Source organism: Xylona heveae (assembly GCF_001619985.1).
Source record: "Xylona heveae TC161 unplaced genomic scaffold L228scaffold_5, whole genome shotgun sequence".
Lineage (NCBI taxonomy): Eukaryota > Fungi > Ascomycota > Xylonomycetes > Xylonales > Xylonaceae > Xylona > Xylona heveae.
The window spans coordinates 1,592,474-1,617,717 of record NW_017264197.1 but is presented as its reverse complement, the minus strand read 5'-3'; the positions used below and the strand labels follow the sequence as shown (position 1 = coordinate 1,617,717).

The window sequence follows — 25,244 nt, the reverse complement described above, 5'->3', positions numbered from 1 at the left end:
CATTCTCCCTTACCATGGCTGCCTCAAATATTGAAACCTATGACAAGGTGTGGCTTCAGTTAATGTGGTGTCGCGTGAAGTACTAGGCACACATCCATGGTCACGTGCTTTAATTGACCACGTGCTCACCTGTCTTACGGACGCGTGCTCTTTGAACTACGCGGTCGCGCGAATGGCTTGGGCACAAGCAAAGAAACGATAACTGGAAAATCTCCGCCAAAAAATACCGTCACATTCGTAAAAAACAATGAGTGGACCTATTGATCTCCCAAAGTGATGCTAATCATTTCAATAACTCTGCTTATAAGCCTTCATCTGCTTCCAATGAGGAATCATCGCCCTCCCTGAATCATGTCCCAGCAATTCGTGTCGTCATCGCCCACGGCGTTGGAAACTGATGGTTCTCTTCGCCGCCGAAAATCACGATTCACGTATAAACACCTCACTCAACTCAGCGTTTCGTCTACTACAAATCCTCTGCGCACCATTGCTCTTATAGATTTGGATGCCTTTTACGCCCAATGCGAAACTGTGCGCCTGGGGCTGCCAGAAGACAAACCATTGGCAGTTCAAGTAGGTTTGAAAATCCTCTTATTGTGTACCCCTGCTGATTAGACTATCATTTAGCAATGGCAAGGTCTCATTGCCATCAACTATCCAGCTCGTAAATTCGGTTTGAGCCGTCATATCGACATAGCAGAAGCGAAGAAGCTGTGCCCAGAGTTACACTTTCAACACGTCGCAACTTGGCGCGAGGGCGATGACAAGTGGGCATACCATGACGATGCTGCCCAAAACATTGGGACCCACAAGGTCTCTTTGGATCCATATCGAATGGAGTCTCGAAAAATCCTTGCTGTAATTAAGGATGCGCTGCCGCCTGCCCCTGTGCAAAGGGTTGAAAAAGCCTCAATCGATGAGGTGTTCCTAGATCTGTCTGCCCAAGTCCATGGTATTTTGCTCGAGAGATACCCTGAGCTTGGGCTGCCGCCGCCTTATGATGACCCAACCGAGAACCTTCCTTTGCCCCCAACTACTGCCCTTGACTGGGATACCGATGCTTTGATTGATCTGGATGAAGCCGAAAGCGAGGAGAGAGACCCCGACTGGGACGATATTGTGATGCTGATCGGCTCGGAAATCGTGCGCTCCGTACGAGCCGCGGTACGTGATCGCCTTAAGTATACCTGCTCAGCGGGGATAGCCCGGAATAAGATGCTAGCTAAGCTCGCCTCTGGCTACAAAAAGCCTAACCAACAAACTGTTGTCCGAACTCGCGCCGTGGAAAAGTTTCTGGAGGACATTAAATTCACCAAGATACGAAATCTAGGAGGAAAACTTGGCGACCAGGTGGCCTCGACCTTTGGCACGGAAATGGTCAAGGAGCTTTTGCCCATCTCCAAGGAGCAGTTAAAGAGCAAAATCGGTGATGACACTGGAAGTTGGGTCTACGAACTCCTTCGTGGAGAAGACTATAGTGAAGTCAATTCCCGGACGCAGATCAAGTCAATGCTCTCGGCCAAATCTTTTCGGCCCAGCATCAACACTTTCGACCAAGCCTTGCGATGGCTACGTATTTTTGTTGCTGACATTTTCTCTCGCCTAGTAGAGGAGGGTGTTTTGGAGCACAAACGACGGCCGAGAACAATTAATTTACATCACCGACAAGGTGGACAAACAAAATCACGACAAGCTCCAATACCATCAGGTAAGACTGTTGACGAGACAATGCTTTTTGAGCTAGCCAAGAATTTGCTCAACCAGATTCTCTCTGAGGGAAACACCTGGCCCTGCGCAGGTCTGCAGCTCAGCGTTGGGGGGTTTGAGGAGCTAATGTCAGGCAATATCGGGGCTTTCGTTGTCCGAGGAACTGAGGCTAAAGCAATGAACGCGACGATGCGGGACTCCGGCAACCGTTCATCAATGCATACAGAAGAGCGCCCGGCCACGAAAAGGAGAAGAGTGGATTCGGGAGGGATTCAAAAGTTTCTCCAGCGGCGAGAGGAAAGCAAAGGCGAGCATTCTGACGCCAGCCCCGAAACAGAGGGTCTATCACCGGCAACGATGGCCTCCCCAAATGTGAACACACCCCAACATCGTCCTGCGCAATCACACCGCCATGATGTGGATCGTTCCATCGCACCTTTGACGCACGATGACTCGGACCTTCACTACATGCACAAGGAATCCCTGACAGAAGAACCATCTTCTGACGGCCTCGGTGCTAGTGTTGATCCTCCCGTTGCTCCAAAGTCTCCTTCCAATAACCAATGCCCACGCTGTCATAAGCATGTGCTACCGTTCGAGGCGGAAGAACACGAGGATTGGCATTTTGCCGTAGATTTACAAGCTGAAGAGGAAGGGTCGGCTAACTTGCCCTCCCATAATGTCTCGTCCATTCGACCGACGACAAGCATGCAGCCGCTGCCAAGCCATTCCCACCGCGGAGGATCCTCGAAGAAGTCCAGCTCTGGAGAAAAGGCAGGGCGTGGCCGCGGCAAGGTTGAGAAAGGGCAGCAACGACTGGCCTTTGGTCCCTCATGAGAACATGGCGCGGGCTGTGGAAGGCACGCCTTTCACCTCAACCGACGCAACAAATGCATGCACCCGATGAATCAGTTCACATTCCGTGTCCTCTTTCCGCCTGCCGTAAATTATCGTATAGCAAGTGCATCCCTAACACTCTTCGTCGAGATCTCCCTGAAATGCACTCCGCCATCTGTAATTCTTGCCATGGCCTTATTTGAGGATGCCGGGTGACGAGTAATACGACCTGCAGAACATATTGCACCTCAGCTCGCGCTGGCTAGAATCAAAGAAGGACGCGTAATTCTCTTGCAAAGCTTCTCTGTTCCGACAATCGCCCACGGAAAGGGAGAAGAGGCGCTTCCATCACCTTGAAGGCGGGGGACACTTTGCGTTGTTTCGTCCAGTCTCAGGCTACCATCCGATGTTTATGTCTGGCGACGGCCATGACCATATCCGTTTATGATATTGTGGTCATATCTTGATTGGGCGAGAAATGGTGAAATTCTACAACGTATTTACATTTTGGCGAGTCAGCTTCTCTCTGCTAGTCTTGTGGCTTCGGGCTTCGGCTGGGCGGGCGTCGATGCATGGCTGCCCGATCCAAACTGGACCAGTCAACATCAACATGTCAACCGCCAGGTCCGCCTGAGCTCTAGACATCCTTTATTCAACACCAGGAGACGAAATAATGTTGCCTTGTCTCAATCGTCATGATGACAAAGAAGCATACGGGCTAGAGGCATAACAAGCTATAGCAAACATACAAGGATTGAGCTTGATGGGACGTAGCCTAAGTGCGTCCCTGGACAGGCAATATCAGAGTGCCAGTCATGTGACAATCGCCCATGTCTCCAGGTTGGAGTCTGCGCAACTACGTTTAATTTTGCACGCAAGAAAATAGAATAACGGAGATCATATCTTAACCGCTTTTTTTTTTTTTTTTTTTTTTTTTTTTCCCAGATTGGCTCAATGGCTAATAGGACTGTTGAAAACAACGGCTCTTTTACTCCGATCTTCTAAGTGCATTCTTCTCGTACTCTTCAACACGTTGCAGGCAAAACCTCAACATCATATCACCGTCTCAAGCATGTGAACCTCGCTTATTTGTCTCCTAAGCACTGTCGTGTGCTTCTAGCAGAAGTAGAAATATCTCGTGATTATGACGGGATATCATTGCTGTTATGTAACCAACTCGTTTTCCCCCTCAGGCTTATACAAAGGCAGATTACTCCAGACTAGAGACCCTGACACTGAGAATCGGATCTGCGATGGATGATGCTTTCACTTGTCCCTTCTTACTGGTGCCAATCCGTTTTGTACTTCCAAGGTTGCTGATAGGCATCAAGTATTTCCAAGCGCAATTATGGCGGTGCGGCCCATTCTTCTGGGGCTGTCTTACGGTCAGAGCCCACCGCTTCCCGTTCTTGTCAGGGGTCAGTTATGAATGTTACTGCATGTAGGTAGCAAACATAACTGCTGTGTCCGTCACGGGACCCGGGAGAGCACAACGAATAAGACATCTTTTTTTCCCCTGGGGGATCTCAGCCGCTATCCATAATTCTCAGCGCCCTGTTCTTTTACAGCGCAAAGCATAAGCATATCGCTAACTACCTTAGTCATTTCGGGCAAAGGGTCGTGAGCACGACATGATGTTGATGCTGCAGCAGTACAATATAGGACAGTAGTCGGCATCTCTCCGAAACACAAAATCCTGCGGCTTGTACTCGATATAGAAAGAGGAAGGATTTTGTGTGGCGTGTTTCTCCGATCGCTGATGGTACATTTTCCATGCATGTTCCTTTGCAGTGATTCAGATGTACAAGACTCAGCTGTATGTCGCATCGTTGTTCGGAGATCGTGTACCCTACGCTTGATCGAAAAGGGGGTGATCTCTCGTTTGCTGCAGCATCTCCCTTTACTATTTGGACCTCCTGCATGCAGGTTGATTGTCTCTCCTTTCCCTTTTGGAGAGATGCGTCCGATAGAGCCAAGGATAACAATACGCCCGACTTGGTCCGCTATGCTTGGATCTTGGCGGCCATGCGATGACCCAAACTTTAAATTTACTTGAGCTCAGGCATCATCATCGTGACTATGGACCTCCTCCTCTTTCTCACATTCATATCATGATCAAGGTTAACATACGGAGGTGCCTTGGCATCAGCTTCACATCTTCCGTGGCATCAGTCAGACGTATTTAGACACCTGTTTTACTGCCAATGAGCCATCTTTGAACGGAATATCTCTATAAGTTCAAAATCAGCCACACTGGAATGTGGCCTTCTTGTCGTGTCTGGTTGATATTATCAGAAGTACTGGACAAAATCCCTGTCGTCGCTTGAGATTGCAGGGCTAGGTTGATTCTTTTTTCGGACCTAATTCGAAGGCGTACTCCGTTACCGCGCAAACGAGACAGGTTTGTCTAGTCTATCGAGGAGTACAATTCAGCCTCTACGGGTTTCCTTGACAGTTACGACAAGGTAAAAGATGAGCATAGAACAACTTGATACAAGAACGCTGCCAAATTATCGGCCAGAAACATTAGTTAATTTGTTGTGGGGTGCGCTTCTTGGTTGTTTTACGGAGATACACGGTACACGATGATGAAATATCAGCGAATGAAGGGAGGTGCAAGCGTTATTGATCTCAGGCACTCATTAGCCCCACCTCGCTATCTGCGTAGTGGGCGCTTTAGCTTTCCCTTTTTTCCCAATCATCATTTAACGATTGGAGGGGAGGTTGAAGGGGCGGCAATTCTTTGCAGGATACGAAATAGACCTAGGGACTGTATTGCTACTCTACGAGACGAGCTGAAGGCGGGGGCGATTGGGCGGTTTGTTTCTCCTGCCCTGCCTCTGTACGTAGTAGTTCTGATTCTTGCTCTGTCACTCGATGCGCTTAAACGCTAAGTGATTTCTACCCTACCCTTTGGGCAGCGTTGGACCCTCATTTTCTTCACGCTCATTTGTTCGTACGGCCAGAGGCTGCGTCTCCACCTGGTCTGACTTGCTGTCACGTTGGCCCCATGGCTGCCATGTTGTTCGACGCCCACTGGCTCGCCTCGCCGAACCCGCAGACACGCCGAACCAGATCGCTCACCGATAATTGAACTATTGATATTACCACACATGCAATGGCTACCGCACTCTTCTTTGGTTCCGGCACACAAGCCAAGGATGAATGGATCCAGAGCAGGCACCCACCCACCCTACAATTGACGACTGACGTGAAACTACGGAGTACTGGCGACGATACCACTTGTTGGATGTCATGATAGATGGCAAAAAGGTTGAGCCTCAACGCACTACCAGAATTATCCGTTTGGGTATATTGCACTTGACTAACTTGTCCAAAGTGTTGCTACCTCATTTGTGCAACTTCGTTCTATGTGTGCTCATGCATGATAGATGATCTTCCAACTGCCGAGCCCCGTGCGAAGCTGCTGATGTTGTGGCTGCTTTAAAGCCTCTGCCGTTGAAAGGACTCAAGGGCGGTTGTCTGCCTTGTTCTGCAGCTCTACATTCCACTCCTTTTGGAGATTTGGGTTTCAGTCACGATAATTATTCGCTGACTGTCATCCGCCTCGGGCTTTCGCAAGCTCAACCGCCAGGCACCAAGAAGGCTGAGACTCCAGGCTACTCTCACCGGACCATGGAGAGGTGAACATCTGTCGACCTACGACTGGGGAGATAATTCAAGGAACCTGAACCTTGTGTCGCTGCCTAGGATTATCTCGCAGGCTCGTCTTGACTACGGTGCCTGGGCCATTTTCGACCGTTTCCTTGGTCTCGGCAAACATTCATAACGTCGGTGGGTGGTCCTTTTGTCCCTCGTGCAGATCGCAGAGTTTCTTGGGCCTGGAAACGAACGGCTCGGCCCACCTAATCCGCTCTCCATTCCCCTTTTCCCCCTCGGGCCACCCGAACCCTCGCAAATGTGCACATACAATGAAAAACATTATTACGCCCACACATAGACACCGGCGTCCACGCACGTACCTCTGCACAAATCATCTCATCCTGGTCATTGGCCCCCCCCATTCCCCTCCCCTGTTGCAACGAGACGCTTCGGCCACACACTACTATTGACTGCTGGCGTACGTAGTAAATCATTGAGCCAAAATCTCTTTGGCTGGGTGGCCACAGGTTTTATGTGACATGGTTTCTTTCGCCTTCACCCGGACCCGCCTATAGATATTCCAGAAAGCCCAGCCCGATATTGTCAGTAGCCCCGAAGAGGGACTGAACGCCCCCGTCTTATTCCCCCCATCCCACCTTCCCGTTGACATTTCTCTTTAGTTCTGCCTCTCTACACTCCGGTTCTGCTCTCACTTTTACCTCATTTCCTCCTTTCACACACACTCCATTTCTCCGCCTCCTCGAACCTCCCTTCGTTCTCCTTCTTCTCCGTTCTTGCGCTCTCTCTCGAGGTGAATCCATATTCCCCATTCTAAGGCCCGCCGAGGAATATCTGGGAGGTCCTATCTTGCGCATTCAAAGACGAGTACCATCCCCTGACAGGGGCCTTTGCTATACGGCCATCATCCAGCCTTGGTCTTTGGCATATTTCCGCCTAGCCAGCCCCCGCACCCGTTTCACCTTCGTCCGGACTGCTGCGATCTTTGACCCGCCTACAATATTCTACAGTGAAGTCTGGAGACAACTATACCCTGAAATTTTGCCCTGCTTGTATTTTCACACCCGCTAGAGTAGAACTCTTTCGGTGAATAGTTTTAAAGCTCTGCTTTCGATCCGTTGCTTTTATTCTCCGAGGCAGACTTAGATCGCCCCACCGTGCCAAAACGGCTCTTTCTTTTTGCGAGTCAACGACCTTTGTTCCCCTTCAAATTTCGGTACAGCAGAACAATCTAGGTTCCTCTATTGAAAACCATATCCCTCCGACAGGATGCCCCCAATCAGAAACGTATACTGGATACCTGGTGATGGCATCGCACGAGAGGTGATTCAGGCGGACATTTGCCGCTATCTAGGCAACGACGCTCTGGTCCGGCCTGATGTTTTCGAGGTCTGCTTTCCCCCTTTGTCTTCCTCGAAAAGGATCCTTCATTTGAGTGTTTTGGCAGAGAGGTTAACATGTCTGCTTCGATAGGGTCGAGAAGGTTATCGAATCCAAGCCTATCGAAATCTTACTTCTGTATGTTCACTTGACGCATCATATTGTGACCGGGCATATTTTGCCCTTGCCGTTCGTTTTTGGTTCCCCGCTTTGAATATCACATGCTGTACTGTTTACCTGTCTTTCACTCGGAAATTGGCTAATGGGCGGATCTCCACTTGGCGGGAATATATAGGAAATGATTGCCGATCTCAAAGCAGACTCACGCCGGTGGCAGGAAGAGAATGCCACGGATAAGAGATCGAACTATCGTGCGAGCTCAATGAGGGAAGTGCCCGTGGCCGCCCGAAAACCTGCCGTTGGCCCTATGGATTATCCAGAGCCCAGTTCCCAGTCATACCGGCAGTCCTACGGACCTGGTGCTGCCCAGGCGCCTACGGGAATGGCCTATAGCGGAAGTATACCGGCATCTACCAGTGGTTATGATCAGGCCGCCTATACCTATGGCCAACCCTCTGGATATGGTGTCCCTTCAGGAGATCCTTACACTCCACCTCCGTCTGGATATGTCTATGGAACCGATTATGGATCTCAAGGCCAGCCCAGGACAGCCCCGTACCCGTATGGACAATCTCCCACTGGACCTACTGAGCGTGCCTCTTCGGTTGAGAAGATTGACACTTCCAGATTCTACCCACCAGGACCGCAAACGCAGGTGGCAGGCCGGGGTTCACAGTACCCGTCGCAACCTTACTCGAGGTAATCCTCTTTTGTGCTTTGGAATCCCTTTGGCACGCCGCTCCTTTTTTGTTGGCGTGCACATGCGTCTGTCTGCTGACTTGCGTCTCGTGTTTTGCTGATGATGGATGGGCCCCACAGGGAATCTCGTGGGCGTGGCGGTTACCCATCGACGGGCTATCCTGCCTAGTCTTGGATTGATGAGGCTTTGATGAGGACAGGATATCTAAGCTTACCTCTCTTCCCATAAAGCATGTCTATCGCCAAAGCAGAAAGGAGCTTTTGGCGTGGACTCCTAAAATGACGATTTGCAACGGCCGCTTTTACCTGTTTACTTTTACGTTCCATGGATTTCAATCTTCTTCCGCGCTGGGTCTTACAATTCCATTGAAATATTTGGTTCCTCGTGGGATTTCCAAAGCCATTTTACATTTCTCCTGGGCCCGCCATCCGGATCCTCTCATAGAAGTATCTTTTTTTTTTCCCCTTTCTATTGTTCTTGAATAATGCTCCTTTTGCTTTTGTTTCTTCATCATGGCGGAGCAACGACTACTACATCAACAAGCCTTTCTGGAGCCATCTTCTTATCTCCCAGGATCTTCTATGGTGGTTGTACCCTGCAACCATCGGCTGCTCATCTCATACCACTGGACTTTGCCTTGGGACCCATTTTTGACCTCGTTGGGAAGTCATTCAACTTTTTCCGCTGGACCCGGACCAATTCCAAGCATTTTTTTTTTTGTTCTCTAGACTTAGGCCTGGACTTTGCACTCTCTGGACTCTAACTGGACAGATAGCCAAATATAAATCTGGAATGCAACTCTTCCCCATATCTGTCCGTTTGGCAAACCTTGTCCGTACGAGGTTTCGTCAAACTTTCTTCCATGCAGCTGGACTTTTCAACTCAATCAAGTTGTGGCGCGTCTTGTATCCTCTTATGCGACGAACGAGCTTCTTGCAAACGCACAATGTACTTGGATCGGTTAAGCTGATACTGAACATTTTATATCAACGAGTGTTGAACGCACTTGTCTGTTCAACGTGCCATTGCTCAGCTCTGTTCCGGATAGGCAATTCTCTGGATTACACCCATTCGCCTCTTTTACTCCTGGGCGGGATTGAAACGTGGAAATCAACTCTAATCGCGACCATGACTCCCTTGCAAGCTTTGTATGGGAGAATCTCTCAATCCGCTCCCCCGAGATTCTGACACTTGGTTGCGAGAGGCGTCCTTGTCAGCTCGAATTTGGACCCTTTGGACCGGATACGTCGATTTGCAATCCCAAATAATATTTTGTTTCATTATTCTACCGGGTGGTTGTTTATCATTCTTGTCTTGCATTACGAAAAGGTGTTTAGTCTCATGTATCAGATGGCGAATCGTTCCAGTGGCAAATGTTCGGAGCTGCAAATGTAAATATAGTTTCATTTTTTTTTATTCATCTATTTCATTGGCATTTGCACACTTGCATCCTCTTTTTGCCTAATCTGTCGGTCTGTCGGTCTGTGTTTAGCCTTTCCGGGTGCAATATTATCTTGATTTCTTCTTGCCTGACTTTTTGTCAGTTGAATACTTTTGTCAAGTTCAATCCCATCCCAGTGCTCCTTTAAAACCAAGTGTCCCTAATCAATGTCTGTCAGATATATATAATACGTTGCAGCCTGGTTGTCCATTTGTCCGTTTGACGGTAAAGAGTAAACTCGGAGTACGCACGTTTCATCATCATCATCATCATCATCATCGTAATGTATACGGTATACGGTATACGGTATATGGTATAAGTATCATTTTCTATTGAAATGGCTGGTAAGGATAAGTGTACCGGAGTAGGTAGTGTAGGCAGTGTTAGGTGTAGATAATTCAAAGCTCTATAATCTCTAAATATTGGTATCGGTACTGGTATCGTAGCGGTATTAGTATTGGTATTGGTATCGAAAAGCACATATAGTGTATCCTGCTTCCTCGCTTCATACTTTGTACATCCAAACTCGTTTCCTTTGTTCTAGTTCTATCAGACAAGCCACTGTATTTCCTCTCCTTTCCCTTTCCCCTTCCCTTTCCCCTCATGCTTCACGACTCAAAGGCAAGGCAGAGGAATGGTTCGTAATAGAAATCGTGGCCCCGCGGTGTGCGGAAAATGGAAGATGGAAGAGCGGTAACGGCGGTAACGGTGGTAGCCAACGTAGCGTATCCTTTCCGATATATAGCAGACGAATAGGACGTTGTGAGCTGGCGATGCGGGCGATGTTGTTGTTGTTCCATTTTGCAGGGCGTTTCGGACAGCTGTACGCTAATTCGACTACCTTCAATTTGAGATCTTTGAATGCAATGCTAGATGCGTAGAGCGTTGAGGATAAGTAGTAGGAATAGTAGTTGGCATAGTAGTTGGCATAGTAGTTGGCATAGTAGTTGGGCATGTGGCGTATCTTGTGCCTCACAGACGAAGTAGGGAACTTGTGGTCTTGTGGTTGGCGCCGTAACGCCTGTCTGTCCCTCTCTTCTCTCATGATATCATGCCAGTGACTTCTTGGCCCGTCTCTGCGCCCTAGGGACAGACGGAGGGTAAGTTATGTTTCTGTCCCTCTTCTCTCTTATACATATCCCCTTGCCCCCTCTCAGCTCCCTGGGGAAGGAGAATAAGCTGTGTTTCTGTCGTTTATGCGAGCGAATATGTGGCGAGAGATTCGGCAAGATATAGAAACCTTTCCCAAATGAACGTGGTTCTGGTCCCGTATAACAAGCCAGAATCGATACCCGACGAGTCTCGCTTCATTGGCAAAAGGCAGGTTCACCAAGTATGTAGACCAACTATGCATTCTCGTTCTGGACAGGCGTCGAGGTGTCCTTGTTTTTCTTGATCTTCTTAACTGCCCCGTCTTTCCCAGCCGACGACGACGCAGCAGGAGGACGACGTCGATATCCCCTCTGATAAAGCGCATGCTTGACGGCCTCTTCGCCGACTCCGCCCTCGGGCCAAAGCGCCCTTGCGACCTGCGCATAGCTCATTTTATTGTTCGCAGCATCTTTGACGAATTCCTCCAGTCGATCGCCGTCTTCCTTGGTCAGTTTCGGCCGTCGACCTGCTCGCGAATGCTGCGGCGTGGCGTCTTGTTTCTGACACGTGTACTGCACTGCGCGCGGAGACACTTTGAGGAAAGTCGCTATGTATTCGTATGTATGCCCTAACTTGCGCAGCAGTAGGATGTCTCGACGCTGGTCGCGCGTCAACCGCTTGAGGGGAGGTTTGGGGGCTGTAGATGAGGGCGGTGAGGGCAGTGAGGGCGGTGAGGTGGCTGAGGATGGTGAGGGTGTCATTGTATGGTTGCCGTTCCCTTCTTTTCTCTGAATATGCGTTTGTAAGTGGAGTTGAGAGGATATTGGAAGAGTGAGCGAGCAGGGTGAGTGGAAAAGGTGAAGGGCTGATCGGAGGAAGAGGAGGAAGATGAAGACAATAGCGACGCGACGTGATGTTGGTTGAGTCGGAGACTCGGAGCGGATGTCGTTTGTTTGCCTAGGCGGGATTGGTGGACTGGCGGTGGTTCCTGGTTCCCGTGGCCGCACGACGACATTTATAGATGTATCTTTACATTTGTTCAGAGGTTAATTGAATGACAAATTTATTTTGTCTGTAATTGCTGGTGTCTTTTCTCTTATTTTGCTTTATTATACGTGTGTAGCTCTATGTTTGCAGTTGTGACTACTGATTCTACTGCCATGTTTATCGCTTACCTTGAAGTCACCGGCGCTCTAGACCCCTGGAGAAGGGTGCCCCTTTTCCTTGCATCATATACTGTGATATAGAGTTTATGCTTCCTTTTGCTTTGTCGAGGTCTCCGCATCCTAGAAATTAGTCTCCTTTGAACCTTCTCAGCTTGCTCTACTACTGCATGTCAAATCTCCTTTGGAATCTGTTTATTATGTCTGGATACTCAAAGTTGCTTTTCCACAGCGAGTTTTTCGAGCTTCTTCTTACTATACAACTTGTTTCTTTGCATGATTGAAACTCGTTTCTGCTTTTCAAGTGCATCTTTTTTCCAATTCTTGCATTCCGGCTCATCAAAACATATGCCCTTCTTCTTCCTCCTATTTCTTTCTGTTTTTCAATAACGCTATGAGCGGATGAGAAGTACCTGCAAATAACTACATCCGTATCCGAGTACACCACCAGCAGCACTCAATATGGTCTCTGCACCAGACATCATCACCTACATTGGCGTTCCACTTGCCGTTCTAGGCGTTCTTCCAATTCTATACACCTGCGTCAAAGTGCTCCTCACAGCACAACAGGTCAAAAAGGAGCTCAAAGTAAACCATCTTGCCAGAGAAGCCGTCATACGCAGCAGCACCATCTCAGGGGTAATTGAAATTGAGCTGCCCCGACGCCAGATAGCTTCATTGGACAGACATGACCCGGGCTACTGGGCCCTATCAACAAAGCCGTCGACATTAAAAGGAGGATCATGGAGCATCTTCAACTGGGACGCTCTCGTCACGGGACATGGTCTCTACCGTATACAATACAAGGAGGAACTTCGACAGCCACAGGCCGAAATTGATTTTGAACAACTTATTGCATTCTTGCTCGACCGTGGCGCGCTACCCTGCGTGGATGGGTTCCGTATGCTCCGCACGTCGGGGCTATGGACGCCTACAGGCACGACGCTGTTGCTGTCGCCAGATACCACGGAGGCGGTGCTGAAGACGGTACTTCCGGATGATTCGGACGGGATTTTATCTCTGGCGGTGCAGTGGAAGAGCGAATGGGGTTCCAGGACGGCTGAGTCTCTTCCGCCTTATTGGATGAGATTGGAAGGCGGGAAGTGTAAAGGGGGTCGACAGTGGTGGATGGACGGGGTAGAAAACGCTCCAGATGTGAACGGCCGCGAAGCTGATAAGGAGGAAGGGAAAGCAGAGGAGGTGAAGGGTGAGGAGAGCAAGGATATGCTTGAAAAGCAGCAACAGCAGCAGCAGCCGGAGAAGACTACTCCGCCGGAACAGATTGACATGTCGGCGATTCCGATCCGCATCCGCGTTGGTCTAGACGGAATCATGTGCGCAGAGGCGGAGCGCAGCACGGAATACCAAGAATCTTCCTCTCACCCTACGAAACACGACGATACCAACATTACTCCAGCACAAGTACAACCTCTTCCACATACATCTCCCACCAATAACCCAGACTTTTCACCAAACTATATTCCCATATACCACCTCCAGTCCTTTCCATTCTCCTCCTCTTTTACCCTCTCTTCCTACTCCTCTTCTGCCTCAACCATCGCCGTCTCCTCTACATCCAATTCCCACCCACGGGCCTCCATACCCGCAAGCACATGGTTCGCCAGCGCCGCGACCGCCCTGACCGCCTCTAAAGCCCTGCACCTATGGAGCTACACCATTCCCGACTCCATCCTATCATTCGCCTCCAAAGACAGCGTCCCATGCGGCGTCATGGTCCTGCTCGGACTCATGAACGAGTCCGACACCCCGGCCTGGTCCACGCCCTTCGAGGACCCCGAAGTCGAGGCCCAGCGCAAACACGCCAAGTTCCAAGACTGGTCGCGGCGCGTAGCCGCCGAGGGAGGCCTACCCCCTGACCAGCGCGCAGACGCGGCCAAGAAGCGCATGCTGGATGACCATTGGGCGTTTGTCACGGAGATGAATGACCGCGCCGCGCGCAAGAGGGAGTGGGAGAAGCGGAGAGTAGGCGAGGCGTTGGTGTCCCCGAGATTAAGTGTGGGTAGGGTCGCGAGGGAGGGGGTCAGGTGGTTGTGGGGTGAGTGTTTATGTTCTGGGGATTTGGGTTCTGGGGACGTACGTTCGAATGATTGTTCCAGCGCTTCACACCCTGGCGGCGTGCAAGAAGGACAACAAAACGAAGAAGTGCGAAATGGACAGGCCCAGCAGCAAGAGCAAGCCCCCTCGATACAAGAAATCGTCGAGTCGCTCCTCCACTCCATGATCCTCGACCCGGTCCTGACGCACAACGTCACGGAAATGCTCAATGTCTGGCTCCACTGGTCTGACAGCGGCGGCATGAATACGACGCAGTGGGAGTACTTGATCGCTGATAACTCTGCTGACAACTCTCATAATTCGAGCGGAGTCCCGAAACGTCAGACAAGAAAAAAAATGTTTGTCCTCGCGGCGTGTATCCTTGCTTTGATTGCGGGTGATGATGCTGCGGGTGATGCGGGTGGCGTTGGTGACGTGATGAATGGCGGGAAGGACGGAGATGGAGGTGGAAATGTAATGCCAAGCGGATGGGCGGCGAGTAGAGATAGATCAAACACCGGCTTTGCGAGTTGGAAGAGTGCGGGTTCTACGATGCGGACCATGAGCGGGTTGAGCGCTGGCATGCTGAACGCAGGTGGTGGTGGGGGTGGAAATGTCGGTATGACAGGAACAAAAACAGCAGTCAGGAGTACAGTGAGCGAGGACATGCGAGAAGTGATTAAAAGCTGGAGGAAAGTGAGATTGGGATGAGAGTGTATCCGGCTATAAGAAAACATTGTATCCGGATATAAGTGGACGGTATACAAAGCGAAATGGCTTGGAAATGTCAGATATTGGGTACCCTGAGTATCATGATGATGATGATGATCATGGTGATAATTTTGCGTCTAGAGCGGGGAATATATACAGTGGTAGATATACGATGATAATGAAGGGGGGGGAAAGCAAGGAATATCAATCAAATAAAAAAATGAGATATGGTCCAGAGAAACAAAGGGAAACATAACGCCGCCCAATGATGTTAATGCCGCTGATGATCTACCGTAACTCCGCCTGCTTTTCGCCCTGAAAATTAATGCTCAACCCTAAAGAAAAGTGAAGAAATGAAATGAAAGGGAAAGAACTGAAAAAAAAAAAAAAAAAAAAAGGCGGGGAGCAATCCAGAATTATGAATAATACAAAAGCGAGTTCAGACTTTTGTACAACAACTCCAGACCATGAAAGTGTCCCAATTGTATAATCCCCACTATGCAGTTACTCTCCCGCAAACTTCAACCTCTGCCTCGCCTTTCTGGCCTCCTTGTCTGCTTTTCGCGCCTGGTTCATGCTCACCATTCCGAGTGCCTCGTCTGCATGTTTTCTCCGCTCGAGCGCGTCGGGGGTGACTTGGTCCAGAAGGAACCGTCCCAAATGTCCCGCTCTCCAGCGCTGAATGGTCCAGAGCGCTGCGCCTTCGATATCGGGTATGCCTCCCTTTTGCAATCTCCCCGTTTTGCGCGCCACCGCGTCCAAGAGGACCATAACATCGTTGGTCGGCGGGTGGTAGTCTGCGTACAGAGCGGGAGATATTAAGTTGAGGTGGAAAAGCAAATAATCGACGAGCGTAGTCGGAGGGATGATTGTGTCTTTGACGCTGCCGCATAACGCCAACTTGAGCATCGATTCGGCGTCGGGAACGTACGGCATGAACACGCCGGGGGTGTCGAGGAGGTATACGCCTTCGTGGATTGCGCTGGAGGATGCGGAGGAGGACCCAGATGACGAGGGAGAAAGGGAGGTAGAGGAAGGATCCCGCGATGGTTCGACGATTTTGACGCTCGTTCCAATTTTCCGCGTCACGCCGGGCTGCGCGCCGGTATGTGCGACTTTGCGGCCCTTGCCCGTCCCTTCTTTGCGCAGCGCATTGAGCAGGGACGATTTCCCGACATTAGGCATGCCGACGACCATCATGCGAGATCCCAAAAGAGAGTCCGAGGCGTAGTCGATGGCGAATTGTTTGGTGAAGTCGAGGACTTTGCGCACGTCGCGCTTCGAGTGGTGGTTGCAGAACAAGACTTTGGAAGGGGCGTGCCATTGGCGGATAATGTCTTCGCGCTGGAAATCCGTATATTTAGCTTACTATTCCGAGGTTGATACAAGAAGTATATAGAGTATAAAGGAAAGTAAAGTACCTTTCTGTCTTCTGGGTTTCCGTTAAAAGCCAGATCCCGCTTCGTGTAGACGACAACTCGCTCTCGCCCGGCAAGGCTTTCTTCGAATAACGGATTGCGCGAAGTCACGGGCACGCGATAGTCGCGGCATTCAATGACAAGGTCGATGGAGGACAGCATTGATTTCATCTTGGACAGTCCCGCGCGGTGATGGCCGAGGAAATAGGATCGCGGAAGAGAGTCGAGATGCGGAAACACCGTCCGCGGGATGAAGGACATCCCGGCCATTTCGAGCTCTATGTACTGAATATGCAAATCTCAGGATAGTGAGGGCTAATCATCGTACGTAAAGGCTATAATGAGTAGGATTGTTATTTGGCAAAAGTCGTTTTTGATAACTTATGACGGTTGGAGTCGGACATCTCGGCGCTTCTCCGGCCGACAGCAGTGACATTTCCCCCCAAAAGGTGCCAGTCTCAGATGGTCTCGTTTATCGCCAAACCCTAACTGACTGATCTGTCGTCATGGCGAGGAGATAACGGAAAATCCTCCATATGGGGTGGTGTGGAGAACGTGGAGAACAGGGAAATTGCACGTGGGTGAACCAGAAATCCCATTCGCCGTCTTGACAAGATTCGCATTCAGAGCCAAGACTTTCATACGCATATCTACTTTGTTGAAAATTATTCTTACTACAAAGACAAAGACAACGAATCTTTGGTTTATCGTTTTGGACCAGATACAGAGGGTGTCCCGCCTTGTCGAGAGCCGCCGCTCATAATAGCCAAGATCCCGACGCAATTGCGCTCACGATACTATTCCGGGATGCAAGCGTTATAAGGCCGCGCATATAGACAAGATCTAAAGAGTACGGTGCGCAGAATGGCGGAGGAGATACTACCGGTATCAAGTCGCTCCGGGGCGGAAGAAGCATGGCATGAGAAGAAGTCGCAGCGGAGCGAAGTGGCGCATGACGAGGAGAGCCATGCGCCTTGCTCGAGGAATGATGGTATATGGCAAAGATGCTTCAAGAGAAAAAGGAGAAGGAAGTCCAGGGACGAAGGATTGGACGGCGCACATGAAGAACCATCGCTGTGGCGGCCGGTCGTCAGAAAGACTCGTCGAGCGTTCGCTCCTGGCGGAACCATGAGACCGTTTCGATTGTTACGCCAGGATTGGCGCAATCTGGCCCATCGATATGCATCGGACTGGGGGACGTTCAATCAACTTATTTTTGCGAGCGCCGTGTTTGTCTTCTTCACAAATCTCCTCCCTGGCATCACTTTTGCCAGTGATTTGTACGTCTTGACGGGGAAGAATTGGGGGACGATAGAAGTCGTTTTGAGTACAGGATTATGTGGGATTATATTTTCAATGTAAGTTTTCTTGTCCTGTATGAAGTGCGATCTTTTGATTTCGGGGTCCATTTCGTTCATATTCGTGGCGTGACTGCGGTTTTATCATGTTGCACCGGGAATCCTGGGCCGATCTCGAGTTGTCGAATTGCTCAGGACTCTCAAACGCACTTTATGATTCTATCAAGCGTGATTTAGGCGATTTGAATTATATTAAAGTGGTTTACTGACATGTTTAGATTCTCCATTCAACCCCTGACCATCCTCGGTGTTACTGGTCCATTTTCTATCCTCGCAGAAAACATCTATTCTCTCTGCGAGTCATCCTTTCATGTATGTGTCCAGCACTCCCTCAACTCATATTTTCCCCCTCACTGACGAGATCAGATACCCTTTCTCCCATTCATGACATGGTCACTACTGCACGCCGCATGGATGCACTTTCTCCTCGCCATTTTCAACGCGCACAGCTGGACTATGCACTATGTCACGACCTTTTCCACCGAAATATTCTCCCTGCTCAACAGCATCATCTACTTCCACAAGGCCATCCAAGAACTTCAGCGCGTACACGCCGGGTCTTCATTTGCCGCATTTCTCTACTCCATCATCGGCACCATTGGGACTTTTTTCCTTGCCGTCTTTCTCTCAACCGCCGAGCACTGGCGCCCGCTCTTCCACCGATATATTCGGATGGGTCTCGCCGAATACGCCGCAGCAATTAGCATCATCTTCTTCATCGGAATGCCACATGTGGGCGAGCTGGCCTCGCTCGATTTCCAAACATTGCAAGTCAGCACGTCGTTTCGGCCGACGAGTCCCGAGCGCACACGGTTCTTTGTCGAGTTTTGGCATCTTCCGCTAAGTTGGATCTTTACTGCAATTATTCCCGGGTTCATCATCACATTGCTCTTCTTCTTCGATCATGAAGTCAGCAGCATCATCTGCACCATTGAACGGTACGGTACGAAAAAGCCCGGCGGTTTTGCATGGGATATTGTGCTCCTAGGCATCACTACTGCCATGTGTGGCATTCTTGGGATCCCGCCTGCGAATGGACTGCTCCCGCAGGCCCCGCTACATTCGGAGAGTTTGATGCATACTGAAGTGGAACATGTACGAGTTGTTGCTGAGGACGGAGAGGAAAAGGTTGAAACCCGAGAAGTCCGCAGAGTGCATGAGCAGCGCTGGAGTGCTTTTCTTCATGCGGGTGGGATTATACTTTTTGTGAGCCCGCCGTTCATGCATGTCTTGGGATTGACTCCCACGAGTGTCCTGGCTGGGTTGTTTCTCTTCATGGGCGAGCAGAGTCTATCGGTGAAGTAAGTTATCTTCCTCCTACTCCTCCCCCTCCCCCCTCCTGCATCTGCTACTTTTTATTTTTTTTTCCCTGCCCCGCGCAGCCCTTACTCCTTCCAGAACTCATCATTAACATAATTACAGTCCAATACTTTACCGCTTCTTCTACATGCTCACGCCGCCATCCGAGCTTCCGCCCCTCCCAGAGACCCTCCTCAACCGCAACAACGCCAGTATCAACACCCCGCACGATCTTCCATCCAATACCCACCTTCCTCCCCTCCCTTCCTCGACTATTTCTCCCTCTTCCGAGAACCCCGAACATCCCGAAAACCCTACGTATCCCGAGTGTCCCGAAAATCCCGAATATCCCACATACCCTCCACACCCAAACCTGGCGAACCACACCCCTACCAGCCCGCACGACGAACTCGAATATACCGCTCGACGACAACCCTCTCACTACTCTTCCTCGCGATCCGCGCATCATCTCTCTCTATATTCCACCACTTCCCGCCCCTCCACCGTTTCCTCCAATCCCAATCCCGGTCTCGCTTCTACCTCCGTTTCCACTTCCACCTCCACGCCCTCTCCCAACACCAACACGGCGACGACCACCACCGTGAATACACTCTCCGCCTACCTCCCGATCCACATGTACACACTCACGCAGATCCTCGTCACGGCAGGAATCTTCATCGTCACGCTGACAAAGGGGGCGCCTGCGTTTCCCATCATCATCATCGCGCTCGTGCCTGTCCGGCTGCTCGTCATGAAGTATTGCTGGCATCGCGAGGTGCTGCGGTATGTTGATGCGTGGGCGTGTAAAGATGGCACGCCCGAGGATGACGAGGACGTGAAGCGCGGCATGGCCACAGTACCACCAGACGGCGTGAGTCGTGACGGGTGATTTATTTTTTATCTTTCCGTTATATATATATATATATTTTCTTTCATTTCCTTTTTTTGGGTCTTTTTTTTTTTTCTCGTTTCTTTTATTTCCTTCTTTGTTCCTTTTTTTCCCTTATTCTCTTACCCTTTTTCTTATATATTTACTTTGATTTTTTTTGTTTCAGGGAGTGGATAGGAAAGTGCATATTGGATCTTGTACCATTTATATCGTATAGTTTGCTTTGGGTTATTATATTAGGGTTTCGGATTAGGCTTTGGATTAGATGGTGGCGATTCTGGCGAATTTATGGTATAACCTCATTAGATTGATCGGCATGGCGCTTGGGATATGAGCTTAGATATATTAACACAGCAATGCTTCTCTTTTATGAATAAATAAATACATGTCTATATCTCATATCTCATAGTATAGCTTGAATCAAAAGTTCATGATCCTGTAAGACCCTCTATTTTATGGAACATGCTACCGCAAACATCTCTATTTGAGGGGGTCTCTTACACTTGGAATTTCAGAAAATCCGGGGGGGAAACAACAATTTATTAGTATAATAAGGTGTAATTTTCCAGCTGCTGCATGTCATTCGAATACTCGAATTTAAATGAAAATTATGTTGTCAGAAAGCGATTCTTCACCACCAGCTGTTCTTCTTGTTTTCTACACAATCCCGTAAATAGACCAAAAATGAGAAAAAAAAAAATTTAGATGAAATGATTATAAATTCACAAATAAACCACGCAAAGCAGCAAAAATGAAAAACAAAGAACAAAAATGTACGGGGTAGAAAAAGTATAATACCGACAAAAAGACAAAAAATAAGTGGTCAGTACGGGGGTCGAACCCGCGACCTTGGCGTCAGCTATTCCTTACAAAGTAAGGAACCATTGAGGTATTAGCACCACGCTCTAACCAACTGAGCTAACCGACCATTTCTTGTTGTTAAATGCAAGGGGTTAGAAGGATATGTATTGCAGAAAAGAGACTGTATCGCTTTCGGTCACCAGCCGTCCTTGGTCGTAGCAACTGGGTCAGGGAACGGAACGAGGAACGGCGGATTCGAATTAAGGAAACTCAAGGAAACTCAAGTAGGGAAACATTATTTGCGGGATGATGAACCAGGACACATATTTGCGACTTGGTCAGCTTGCTAGGACAGAGCCGTACAACGCCATTGAAATGGATAATCTGGAATTAAATTGAGCGGGCTGAAGGGTTTTTTTCTAAGAAGTTATGCCAAATGGAGAGTACTGATTTGATGACCGGAATTCGTTTTGAGGCCCAATTTTGAATTAAAATTGAAAATAAAGTGAATTGCTACTGATATAGGGTATATTTTGATAAATTTACAAATTTGAAATGCTTTTGGAGGACTTCTCGCGGTGTTTTGGTAGCGAAGCGTGGGTCCTGCTGGATGGTAGCATAAGGATTGGCTGCTTCTTCTCCGTGAAAATATCATAGCTGTAGCGATGATACGTAGAGCCTACAGTTCTGGTCAAATGCCTTTAGGGGCCGCTAGTCGGAGATAGAAAAGACACTGGCTTCGGAGTTTGGGAGTGTATGTCGTTGGTTCAGTTGCGCCGGATTCGTGCCAAGGTGTCGTAATGTAGATGACTGGTTGCTGCAACGACCATAAACGAGCGGCGCAAAGGCAAGACGTAGGATCCCGCTGAACGTTTGGTATCTCTGGAGATATTTCTTGGACGCAGAAATAGTCGATGCACAGTCCAAAGTCTGGGCGCCGCACGTCTGCAGTATGCTTGACAAAGGAAACCGGGAGATCCAAACGCCTAGACTCCATGCAACCAATTGGCTGTTAGAAATGCTTGCGACTTGCTCATCTTCCCTCAGATGACCTTGAGCGCGACCGTGATCGTCCATTCGCGCCATTTCTCCTCTCATAATCGCTTCCTTCTCGGCTTTCATCGCCTTCCCGCGCATCATCATTTTCGTTATCGATTGCCTCGATCTCATCTGCTAACGGACTGACACGTTCATCTAGCAATTCCAAGTCTTCCAGCAGCTGTCGCTTGGGTAGTTTCCAGAGTGTTGTTCCGCACATGCGGTCTTTCGTGAGAAGATCATCAATGAACTGATCCATGTGTGTTATCATGAAACCATCGTTTCTTCTCCGTCGCAGCTTTCTGTAGTCTGAGAGAAGGGGTTCAAGCGCCTTGTAGATTTCAACAGGCTCAAAGGTAAGGCGGATATAGAATGCAGCGAGCGCAGTGAGGTACCTGCATTTGTTAGCTAAATTGGTCCTTGGAAGACGCATTCAAAAAGCATAATGTAACATTTCAACGAATATGCGAGATTAAAAAAAGTAGCTGCGGCGAAAAACGTACTTAAATCCCTCCTCATTATGCAGGTAATAGAGGACAATCTCCCGTTCAGGTTGCAATTGTAGCAGCTTGAACACAAGACATAGAAATGGCGAGGCCTTCTGTTGTCCATACGTACCGCCAATGAAATTCATGTCGACAGCACGATCGCAAAGCGATGCCTCGTTCAATGCGAAACATTGCTCCTTCCAATAATATGTCTCGGTGATGCGGTCTTGGAGCGGCTTCTCGATCAGGTTTGCTGGGTTTTCGCCGCGGATCAGAGGGCCAGAGTATCCACGGTCGTCCAGCAGCGCCTTGGCATCGGCCTTGTGACCGCTCATTGTGATAGAGATTGGGAGGGAAATTAACGTGAAAGATTCGAAGCAATTACGTCGAGAAGCTTTTGTTGCCAGCAGCTAGGTGCTTAGGGCGGACTTCAGTCGCGAGAAAATGGCGAGATTGATGATCGCGATATGATATGATACGATGGGTTCCGATTGTTTCCCGGGCGACGATCACCCCCTGAGCGCCCTGTCAACACGCGCGCGGAGTTGCTGATATCCACCTGATATCGTAGTAGGTTATCGATGATAAGTTTTCTCATTCTTCTTTCAAAAATACGTTTCTTAGCGCTTCGCCGCTGAAGTGTCTGACATCACGCCTAGCTTGCGTGCAGACCGGCGCAAAAATGCTGCTCACAAGCGGGCAGATATCGGCGGGCATATCGTCATTCGTTGGTACGGCATTCCTCCATTCCTCGGAATTGAACATTGGAAACCTTAAATCAATTTCACTCCTTCATGCTCGTTCAGAATTCGCTAACATATAACAATGCTCAGTATTTCTCTTCACTTCTCTTCTCTTCCTATCCGGCTACGTTCTCCAACAACGGACGGTCCACAGCCTGCAACAAGCAATCAAGCCGGTGCAAGCACAAGCTCAGCATAATGCACAATCCGTACAAATCGCGACTTCAGTACCAAAAACATTTGGCAATGCTCCTGCTGCTTCAGAGAATGAAGCGCATCAGTCCACTTTATCCTCCAAGGAAGACGACATTGCCGCAGAGAAATGGTCACAAGTCGCGTATGTGCAGCTCGTGGCCGATCCTACAAAACTATGCGCAAGCGTGATGCTTTTCGGCACACTGCATGACCTGAAAAGCCCGGCCCACCGTGTATTAATGTTTCCAAAAACCTGGGCTATCACGCAATCGGGAGAGGTGTCGGATCCGTATCTATCTACCAGTCGGCGGCTATTGAAGATTGCTGCAAAGAGATACGGTGTTATACTGAAGCCACTTGACCCGTTGCTTTCCGGAACAGATGGTAAGTGCTCTCGGTGCTGCTTCAGAGAGACAGTGTTTTATAATTCTTGGATCGATGATGGAATAACTAACAAAGTACTCAACAGAATCTGCGCCGTCATCCTACCCGCTCTCTCTATTGTATTCCCTTACAGAATACACTCGTCTCATACATCTATCCTCCTCGAGCATCATTCTCGACTCTTCCCCTCTCGATAATATCCTCACATTTCCTTCCTCCCAAATTGATGCTGAAACAATTTCACTTGACGCACTTACTGCATCCGCGTCGTCAAGCCTCTTTCTAATCTCGCCATCCCAAGAAAATCATCAATCCCTCGCTTTCCTACAACAGCCGCAAGTCTCGAAAGCTGCTGCAACAACAATACTCGAGACTGCCAAGTTTCCTATCAACATTCCGCCAGCGCATGCTATCAATCCTGACGGCTCCCATGTAACCCTTTCCACCATGTCTTCTTCATTGCGCAACATCAGAGAGGATACGTTCTTCAACTCCACCGCCTTCTGGACCGAAACAGCATTCGTCCACCTCTGGGACCCGCCGCTTCGTGGGCCAGAGTATGAAGTGCCACGAGAAATGAAGCAATCAGCTCGTCCGAGAAACCAAGATGCCGCTAAGATCTGGGATATGCTTTACGACACATATAAAGGAAGACGATACGATCACTGCGGATTAGAACTGGATATATGGAGAGGGGACTAGTACCGATCGAAGGAGCAGGAACTCAACGCGATCTACCATCTTACCTATTTTCTAATGATGTTTTTATTTCCGCTCAATTCGCTGTCGTGCGTTCAAGCTGGCTTGCAACGTACAGTGGCATGACTGGACATATGGGTTTATCAAGCTTGTGTATTTTTCCAATGGCATGATTTTAAGAAGTGTCGGTCAGCTTTATTGTTTATGGGTCACATTCTCAGTCAATATGTCACGAGAGAGGAGCATACGTTTTGTCATGAGAGTTAAAGGATTATTGAGCTTATAGCATTCTATGACAGAGAAAGATAATACATGCTCACATTTTGCAATCAGACGGGTAAAGAATTATCGCTGAGTGCCTTAAATGTAGTAGCAGGCATCCTTTTTAATTTCCGTTTTTTTTATTGAAAAAACATATAATTAACTCATTTCTGCTCCGCAGCTTTCGAGATACTGAATGCCAGAGATTAAATGACTTCATCTCCTCAAGTTATCCACGGGACTACAATATCCGGTCCAGCATGTTTCTTATCACCACCCGCCTTGAATATTTGGGGGCCGTTTTCTCGAGCACTGTTGATCCGATTCCCTTCACTCCAACAGATACGGTTAAAACCGTACCATATGTTTGATAAAACAGACACAAGCGATCCTTCAAGGTCCTTGATAAGCAAGCCTCACCTATTATTCCATGTCCTCCAGGGGTCTTTCCTTGCGGCCCCGATCTATCGGCAGACAGGCCGAATCGGCCCATGCCTAGGGCTTAGATACGCACATCTACAAGGGGTTCTGTTGCTTGTAATTCATCAAAGAAGAATCATGGATGGGCTTGATATGCTTTGATACTCTTTTTGAAATATCCCTCACTGAGAGCCAACGAGGACCAATCCAGCAATATGTTATCAGTTCGGCCAGAATAATCAGAAGGTTGTGGTTGATACTCCAGCGCCAATTATCGCCAAAGCTAATTAAGAGTGCCGCTATAATTTAGTGATCGGCAGTGGCTTGCTCAAGCGTTAAATGCGACGGATAGGAGCCGGTAGGGTCAGTTTACAGTCACTACCCAGTTCTTCGAGGTCCAGCTGTCTACCAGGAGAAACAAAGA

The 25,244-nt window shown here is 49.0% G+C and overlaps 9 protein-coding genes and 1 non-coding gene across 10 annotated transcripts; 6 read left to right on the top strand and 4 right to left on the bottom strand.

Moving 5' to 3' along the window:
- Positions 1-351: 351 nt before the first annotated feature.
- L228DRAFT_268371 (DNA/RNA polymerase) lies at positions 352-2,544 on the top strand (the record flags this gene model as incomplete). The annotated part of the gene is made up of 2 exons (XM_018335121.1): positions 352-573; positions 628-2,544. The coding sequence occupies 2 exons, from the start codon at positions 352-354 to the stop codon at positions 2,542-2,544; spliced, it is 2,139 nt and encodes a 712-aa protein (XP_018188562.1).
- Positions 2,545-7,434: 4,890 nt separating this feature from the next.
- L228DRAFT_268370 (hypothetical protein) lies at positions 7,435-8,368 on the top strand (the record flags this gene model as incomplete). The annotated part of the gene is made up of 3 exons (XM_018335120.1): positions 7,435-7,554; positions 7,639-7,683; positions 7,841-8,368. The coding sequence occupies 3 exons, from the start codon at positions 7,435-7,437 to the stop codon at positions 8,366-8,368; spliced, it is 693 nt and encodes a 230-aa protein (XP_018188561.1).
- A 954-nt stretch (positions 8,369-9,322) lies between these two features.
- Positions 9,323-10,275, top strand: L228DRAFT_141247 (hypothetical protein). Its single transcript, XM_018329175.1, has 2 exons — positions 9,323-9,756; positions 9,985-10,275. Exons 1-2 carry the CDS (start codon positions 9,516-9,518, stop codon positions 10,140-10,142), a joined length of 399 nt encoding a protein of 132 aa, XP_018188560.1. The 5' UTR covers positions 9,323-9,515; the 3' UTR covers positions 10,143-10,275.
- An 877-nt stretch (positions 10,276-11,152) lies between these two features.
- On the bottom strand, positions 11,153-11,659 carry L228DRAFT_238892 (hypothetical protein; the record flags this gene model as incomplete). Its single annotated transcript, XM_018331091.1, has 1 exon — positions 11,153-11,659. The coding sequence occupies one exon, from the start codon at positions 11,657-11,659 to the stop codon at positions 11,153-11,155; it is 507 nt and encodes a 168-aa protein (XP_018188559.1).
- Positions 11,660-12,142: 483 nt separating this feature from the next.
- Positions 12,143-15,066, top strand: L228DRAFT_247444 (hypothetical protein). The gene has a single exon (XM_018332641.1). The coding sequence runs from the start codon at positions 12,524-12,526 to the stop codon at positions 14,825-14,827; it is 2,304 nt and encodes a 767-aa protein (XP_018188558.1). The 5' UTR covers positions 12,143-12,523; the 3' UTR covers positions 14,828-15,066.
- Positions 15,067-15,204: 138 nt separating this feature from the next.
- Positions 15,205-16,647, bottom strand: L228DRAFT_261108 (P-loop containing nucleoside triphosphate hydrolase protein). Its single transcript, XM_018334307.1, has 2 exons — positions 16,249-16,647; positions 15,205-16,171 (listed from the first exon to the last, which is right to left on the bottom strand). Exons 1-2 carry the CDS (start codon positions 16,513-16,515, stop codon positions 15,332-15,334), a joined length of 1,107 nt encoding a protein of 368 aa, XP_018188557.1. The 5' UTR covers positions 16,516-16,647; the 3' UTR covers positions 15,205-15,331.
- A 175-nt stretch (positions 16,648-16,822) lies between these two features.
- Positions 16,823-20,218, top strand: L228DRAFT_283061 (hypothetical protein). The gene is made up of 4 exons (XM_018336071.1): positions 16,823-17,603; positions 17,822-17,915; positions 17,970-18,904; positions 19,026-20,218. The coding sequence occupies exons 1-4, from the start codon at positions 17,110-17,112 to the stop codon at positions 19,789-19,791; spliced, it is 2,289 nt and encodes a 762-aa protein (XP_018188556.1). The 5' UTR covers positions 16,823-17,109; the 3' UTR covers positions 19,792-20,218.
- A 393-nt stretch (positions 20,219-20,611) lies between these two features.
- On the bottom strand, positions 20,612-20,719 carry L228DRAFT_t70. Its single transcript has one exon. It is a non-coding gene; the product is annotated as a tRNA-Ile (tRNA).
- Positions 20,720-21,625: 906 nt separating this feature from the next.
- Positions 21,626-22,453, bottom strand: L228DRAFT_210672 (PRP38-domain-containing protein; the record flags this gene model as incomplete). The annotated part of the gene is made up of 2 exons (XM_018329862.1): positions 21,626-22,025; positions 22,134-22,453. The coding sequence occupies 2 exons, from the start codon at positions 22,451-22,453 to the stop codon at positions 21,626-21,628; spliced, it is 720 nt and encodes a 239-aa protein (XP_018188555.1).
- A 347-nt stretch (positions 22,454-22,800) lies between these two features.
- L228DRAFT_283059 (glycosyltransferase family 8 protein) lies at positions 22,801-24,517 on the top strand (the record flags this gene model as incomplete). Its single annotated transcript, XM_018336070.1, has 3 exons — positions 22,801-22,849; positions 22,952-23,440; positions 23,526-24,517. 3 exons carry the CDS (start codon positions 22,801-22,803, stop codon positions 24,140-24,142), a joined length of 1,155 nt encoding a protein of 384 aa, XP_018188554.1. The 3' UTR covers positions 24,143-24,517.
- Positions 24,518-25,244: the final 727 nt, after the last annotated feature.